This window comes from Myotis davidii, unplaced genomic scaffold (assembly GCF_000327345.1).
Source record: "Myotis davidii unplaced genomic scaffold, ASM32734v1 scaffold1203, whole genome shotgun sequence".
In the NCBI taxonomy this organism is placed as follows: domain Eukaryota; kingdom Metazoa; phylum Chordata; class Mammalia; order Chiroptera; family Vespertilionidae; genus Myotis; species Myotis davidii.
Genome location: NW_006294353.1, coordinates 1,048,916 through 1,055,531, shown reverse-complemented (window position 1 = coordinate 1,055,531; position 6,616 = coordinate 1,048,916). Strand labels below are relative to the sequence as shown.

Genomic DNA, 6,616 nt, shown 5'->3' with positions numbered 1-6,616 from the left:
CAGGACTTCAAGGTTCAGGGAGCAAGGAAGAACCCTGGACTGGTGCCCAAGAGGCCATTCCTTCCCAATTCTGTGACATTAACCAGAACTGTCACTTAGTCGGGCCTCTCTGTTTTCCATCTGTAAAATGGGTGGGATACTCGAGGATTAAATGAGATGAAATCCTGGCCGTAAAGCTGCCCTTCGGTGGGACTTAACCACAGGACAGGTACGACGCCTTGCCCTTCATTGACAGTCCTTGCAGCTGTGTGAGGAAGCAAGACAGGGAAGGGATAGGATATAGGGAGGCTCAGAGCCGTGAAGCAACCAGCCTAATGCACATGGCTACAAACTGGCAAAGCGAGCCAACACCTTTTGATCCCGGAGTTCTTGCTTTTATGCACACTCCACCACGTGATCTTCCTTGTGGGGAAACACACCTTGAAAAGCCAGTGACACTCTTCAGACATCTCTTCCATGTTTGTAACCAAGATTTCTTCTATATGTTATCCTGTCATCTCTCAGCCAGACCTAATTAAGGATGGTGTTCCATCTTGGTTGCCTGCCCCCCGCGCCCCAGCGTATGGCCAGGATTTTACTGAGGGCTCCATGTTCTTGCATTTATCTTGCCATCGGGGTGACTGGGTGAGCCAGGTCCGCGGTGGCCTTGTTCTCTAGGAATCCCAGGCATGGAGAGGCCGGCACTGCTCTCACAGCATATGGTGTACTTACTTCTCTTCTGTGTTGACTTGACCACCCATCCTGTCCTGGGACACACCCCCTCATCACTGAGTGGCGTGTGCTCCCTCATGTTTTCAGGGAAGATCACAGGAAATTAATCACGTTCTCCAGAAAAGGGTGGATTCCTTACTGCCTGGATTCCTGGACGGGCTCTGGTAGGGGGAATCATGTTAGCTGAGGGAAGGCTAGTGTGTGAGTGGGGGCTTCCCACTGCTGACCTGTTGCCTCCTAACCTGGCTGCACCCCTGACCTCCCAGGCTGAAGGAGATGTGGCAGCTCTCAATCGACGCATCCAGCTTGTTGAGGAGGAGTTAGACAGGGCTCAGGAACGACTGGCCACGGCCCTGCAGAAGCTAGAGGAAGCAGAAAAGGCTGCCGATGAGAGCGAGAGGTAAGGATGCTTTGAACCCAGTGGCACTGGTGGCGGCTTCTGGGAAATGGAGATCTGAGTGGATGGCTGACCTCACAGACCTGGGGGGAGAGTGTAATCACATGATGTGAGCATGTGCACATATATACAATGCACGGCAGCGTCTTGAAAACCTTCACACTGTGTATAGAGCTGTTTGTCTTGGCGGTGGTGATGATGGAGAAAAACTCCCATCAGGCAAAGGGAGGTAAAAAAAAGGGGGGCAGCTATAACTGCAAGTATGACTGTAATGCTGATAAGTTTGCAGAGTCTGAAAGCCATTGTGCAACTCATCCATGTTCTCAAGACATCAATTTCTGGGGTCAAGTGAGGAGGAGTCAGGTAAAAACTTGGAACAGGCCATGCGTATGTGATTGTTAACAATGCTGTTGGTCAGGCTTTGGGCTACTAGATAGCTAAACACGTCAGGGACATGCACAAACTTGAGCTGACAGTGCTCCTCACCTCTGAGGCATGAGCGCTGCATTGGGCGTCCAGCAGGGTGCTCTGTCTTCTGGAGACAGTTTTCTGGCACAATTCCATCCGACTGTGGGATTCACAGAGTACCTGTCTCTGTGGTGTAAATGGGTTCCTTGGGTGGCGACGGTGTGGGCCAGGCTGGTGGTCATTGCGTGTCTACCACGATCCCACCAGAATTCTCACTTGACCCATCCACCGTGGTTTTCCAGGATGAATTCCTCCTAAGGACTCATTCCTGAATGTGCTGTTGTGATCATAAACTGGAGATTAAAAACCAATTTGGGGGGGTGGGGGGCGGGCTGGGTAACTTGGAGATGGACCCTGGGAGTTGCCCTAGCAGAAAATTTCTTCCCGTGCAGTGGAACGGCCAAAATGAGGGTGTAGACCCCAGACCCCCGGGCAGGCTCTGCTTTAGCCACTTAAGAGTGCGGGAGGGAGGGGATGCTATGGGAAATATGAAGGATCCTGTGAGGTGCTCATGGCTGAGCCTGGGGCCTGGGTTAGCTGTTGTCTGTGGACACTGTCAGACCAGCCTGGCTGGATATCTCATTTTTGAAGATGTCCTCAGGGCAAACCCGGAAAGCCTGGGATTGCTTCTCACTTGTATCACCAGAAGTTTTTGGTGACACTGTTGTTGGTGACTGATGTCTTTTGGTAAAAGGAATTTTACACTCAGAAGCTGGAGAATCTAGGTTCAAGTCCTGCTGCCACTTGTTACATGGCCTAGGGCTGGCCACTTTGATCTCTCCAGAAATGCAGAGGGTTTCCAAGCTTGCTCACCTGCTGATCTTGAGGCCTTGTACAGCTGTGCAGCGTGTTGTGACAGTCAGCTGAGAATGGTAGTGACAGCCCAAATGGAAGTATTTATTAGACAGCAGAAGTGTGTGCTCCTTTGCTCTGGGTGGGCACTGCACACATTGCTCTGTTATCCTGGGTCAGCCTTTTTGGAGCTGCTGATCTTACCTGGATCACTCCAAGCAGTACTGGCCAGAGAGAGTCCATTTCATGGTCAGCCAACTGAATCATGGGAGACTTCCAGCTGTCCCCAGGAGGTATCCACTTCAGGCTCTCCTCACCCCTCACCTTGTTGGTACCCCACTCTTACCTGGGCTTCCCACTACAATCCATTCACCATCCTAGTTTCCACTCGTTTTTGAAACTGTCAAGTGCCACCCACCTTACAGTCCAGTCACCTTGACCTCCTGCTGTGTTGACATTTCTCTGGGGCTTTCTTGTGTGGCTCCCTCACTGAAGAATAACTTTCCCTCCCTTGTTCACTTGTGGACTCTCTTCTGGAACATCTGTGACACCTCCCCCACTGCAACAGAATTCATCTCTCCTTAGCCAAGCTGGCCCAGATCTCTAATCACACTGTTGTAACAGAGTACAAATACATCCTGTTACTAGTCAGGTTATTTAGAATGGGAACACAGACTCCAGAGTCAGACCACCAGCTTTGAGTCCCAGCTCTGCACTTACTAGTCACTTTGCCTCTCTGTGCCTTGGTTTCTTCTTCTGTGAAATGGGGACAATGTACCTACCACTTCATGGGGTGGTTTTGAAGTTTAAGGCATTTAGAGCAGTACCCAGCGTTCAGTAAGGGTGAAAAGGACATGTGAGCAGCTCTGTAATTTCCTCTTTGGAGTCTGGTTCTTGGCAGATGTCTGACAAGTGCTTAGATGAGCAGGTCCATGGAGGTGTGTGGTGAGGTGGTACTGTGTCTGTGTTGGTAATGACAAGGTTGTTCTTGCAGAGGAATGAAGGTGATAGAAAACCGGGCCATGAAAGATGAGGAGAAGATGGAGATCCAGGAGTTGCAGCTCAAAGAGGCCAAGCACATTGCAGAGGAGGCTGACCGCAAATACGAGGAGGTGAGTGGGGCTGGCAGATGGCGGCGGCAGCAGGAAATCGGGAGGAAATGGATGTGTGATAGGGAGATCCTGGGGCTGCCCAAAGGAAGTCCTCTGTTAGGTCAGCTGTCCATCTGTATCCACATCTGTTTTTCCAGAGACACCACTTGGCTGGGAACTGTATCTTCCACAATGCCAAAAGGTCCTGGGGAATTCTGTGACGCTTGTCTGACTTGGTGGGGAAATCAGCTGACCAGATCACTTTTTGTCCCGCAGCTGGGTATTTCAGTACAGTTTGGCTAAAATTGGAAATCGTGGTCCCTGGTCATGGGTCTTCAGTCCCCTTCCTGCCTGCATCCATGGTCTCAGCTCTTCCTTCCCCTCCTGTCTGCCTTACTCTTGGGACCTAAGGGAGAGAATGTGGATGTTCTCCAGACTGAGTTAAAGCAGCAGCAGTAAGCCCCTGGCATAGTCTGGGTGTGGCCTCACTGTCTGCACTGGGAGGGCATCCTATTAGATGTGGCTATTGGGGGGAGAGCGGGGGGGGGGCGGCAGGTCAGTCTCCGATGATCCTTTCTGTCTCTGCAGGTAGCTCGTAAGTTGGTCATCCTGGAGGGCGAGCTGGAGAGAGCAGAGGAGCGTGCCGAGGTGTCTGAACTGTGAGTGGCAGAGCAGAACTGAGTGGGGCCCAGCTCAACTTTGGGTCAGAGCTGGAGGTAGTTGGTTTACACGAACCAGGGCCTCTGGTCAAGTGGATGGGCATCTGGACTCATTGCTCTGTAGCTCCTCTTTGCTTCTGTGGCCAACAGAGAGAGGTGGCAACTGTCTGTCCTTGCTGTTCACGTCTTGACTCTAACCATAAAGGTATTAGGAAGTAGGAGTGAGACAGCTGGTAGCAGAGAAGTCTCATTCTTCCAGAGAGACTATCTCAGTAGGCGTGCCTTCTTTACAGAAAGCTGACCTACAGAAGGCAGCACTCCCCTCCTCCCACCCAGTGTTTAAATACTTTGCTTCTGAAGTCATTATTTGGCCATGACACATTAACCCTGACAGGCGGGGGAGGGGGTAAGAAGCTTGACCAGAATCCAGAAAGCTCCAAAATATAAAAATTCCTCTTCCCTGGGCCCTCCAGCTCCACAGAGCATCTCACAGTGCTGAAAGGGGTCTGGTTGTGCAAATCCATTCTGGGCTTGCTTCCTGTAGTGTCCGGTGTAGACTGCTGTCTCCCAGCCTCCTGCTCTCCATCTCATTCTTACACCTTCCGGAGTCAGCCTCATCAATCATAGATTCCACAAGTCCCTGTTGCCTCAGCCTTGGCAGGAGCCCAGGAGCACTCTATAAACCTTCCAATACTCCGCAGCCTGCCTGCCGCGCCTTTGCCTGGCATGATAGGGTTTTGCTAAGTACACAGTGCTCCAGCTCAGAAAAGGCCATTAACCTTTTGCCCGCATTCCTTGTGGGGGGCGCCAGGCAGTGTGGATTCCTCCTCTGGAGGACTGCTGTTAGGGGGATTGCCTGCGGTAAGGGAAGATAAGACATGAAAATCCTTTGTCTTTGTGCAGAAAATGTGGTGACCTGGAAGAAGAACTCAAGAATGTCACTAACAACCTGAAATCGCTGGAGGCTGCCTCTGAAAAGGTTGGTTGGCTTTAGTTAGAGGGTGATTGGCTGGACTTTTTTCTTTCCTTCCCCAGAGGTACACAGGAGCATGCCAGGGCAACAGGGATCTGTATTGGCTAACAGCAGCTTTAGTGCCCCGCTGCTGGGTTTTTTTCCCCACAGAAAGGTGTCTGGTGGCTGGATTTCCCTCTTTCATGGGGTCTTAGCACCATCTTTTGTCTCCAATTCTTATGAGGGTAGACATGGAAGGTGAGATTAATGCCTGGTCAGGCTTTTCCTGGAGAGATCTGAGCATAATCCTATAAATACAGAGCCCCACTCTCACTTGGATCCCTTGGTTCTTCCAGAAATACCTTATTGAAGATTGAGCAGCAGATATCAGAAGTGGGATAGGGCTTTTTAGGCTGAGACAGTAACCAGAGTGGTCACTACAGGATAGAATCACATTAGGAGTAACGTGTAGTCTTCTCTGGCTTACCCTGCTGAATTCCCCATCCTCATTGCTTCCTCACCCTCCTCCTACTATCCTCCAGTAGCACTGAACTTCAGTTTCACAAGAATTCCGTGTTCTCTCATCACTGCCAGTTCTTTAAACCTGCTGTTGGAAGCAACCTTTCCTTTTTTCTCTGCTTGACAACCTATTCATCCTTCAGGCCTTTGCTTAAACAGCTTCTTCTGAGAAGCCTGCCCTGATTGCTCATCTAGGTTCATAGTCCCACCTACATCTTCTCCTATCGTGATGATTGATCTCATCCATCATAATTACTCAATTACATGCCTTCCTTTCTAGATTGTAAACTTTAAGAATTGGGTCCCATAGCTGACTTGTTTAGAGCTATATCATTAGTCCTAGCCTTGTGCTTGGCATATATTTGATACCAATATTTGGGGAATACATACAATCCAGGCGTACATGACAATGTGGCCTTTGCTTCTGTGAGAGCTCAGAGTCAAGTGGAAGAGACTAACAAGATAACAATGTGCTTTGGAATTTCAACAGAGGCACCTTGGAAAGTTGGGAAAGGTGTCCTAAGGAGGTGACCTTAAAAGAGGCTGCAGAACATAATGATGGCCGGGAGCTCAAATTCCAGGGTCAGATTCCAGTCTCATGTCTTGGTCATTTGATAGCCATGTGACCCAAGACAAATGACCTCTTTACTCATCTGTAAAATGGGACTGAGACTATCTAGCAACATTGCAAGCAGTTGGTAAATATCAACTAACTAGTGGCCCTGTGCACGGAATCGTGCACTGGTGTGGGGCGTGGCCTGCAGGGATCTGCCTGCTGTGGGAGCAGCCGCTCATCCCGGTCAGCCAAGCAGTCAGCTGAGTGGCCCTCCCCCTGTGAGAGTGCACTGACCACCAGGGGGCAGCTCCTGAGTGGAGTGTCTGCCCCCTAGTGGTCAGTGCGCATCATAGCGACTGGTTGACCAGTCATTCTGGTCATTCTGGCATTAGTCGCTGGGCTTTTATATATATAGGATGATGGGTGATAAGGTACAGGAAATGTACTATTACTTCTAAGGTAAATTCTCAC

At 50.3% G+C, this 6,616-nt stretch overlaps 1 protein-coding gene across 2 annotated transcripts in view; it reads left to right on the top strand.

Moving 5' to 3' along the window:
* TPM4 (tropomyosin 4) overlaps nt 1-6,616 on the top strand; it is a 22,967-nt gene that overhangs the window by 11,873 nt on the left and 4,478 nt on the right. For both annotated transcript variants that reach the window (XM_006768452.2, XM_006768453.2), the window contains exons 3-6: nt 978-1,111; nt 3,363-3,480; nt 4,048-4,118; nt 5,022-5,097. In XM_006768452.2, coding sequence (XP_006768515.1) covers nt 978-1,111; nt 3,363-3,480; nt 4,048-4,118; nt 5,022-5,097 — 399 coding nt within the window. The remainder of the gene's footprint in view (nt 1-977; nt 1,112-3,362; nt 3,481-4,047; nt 4,119-5,021; nt 5,098-6,616) is intronic.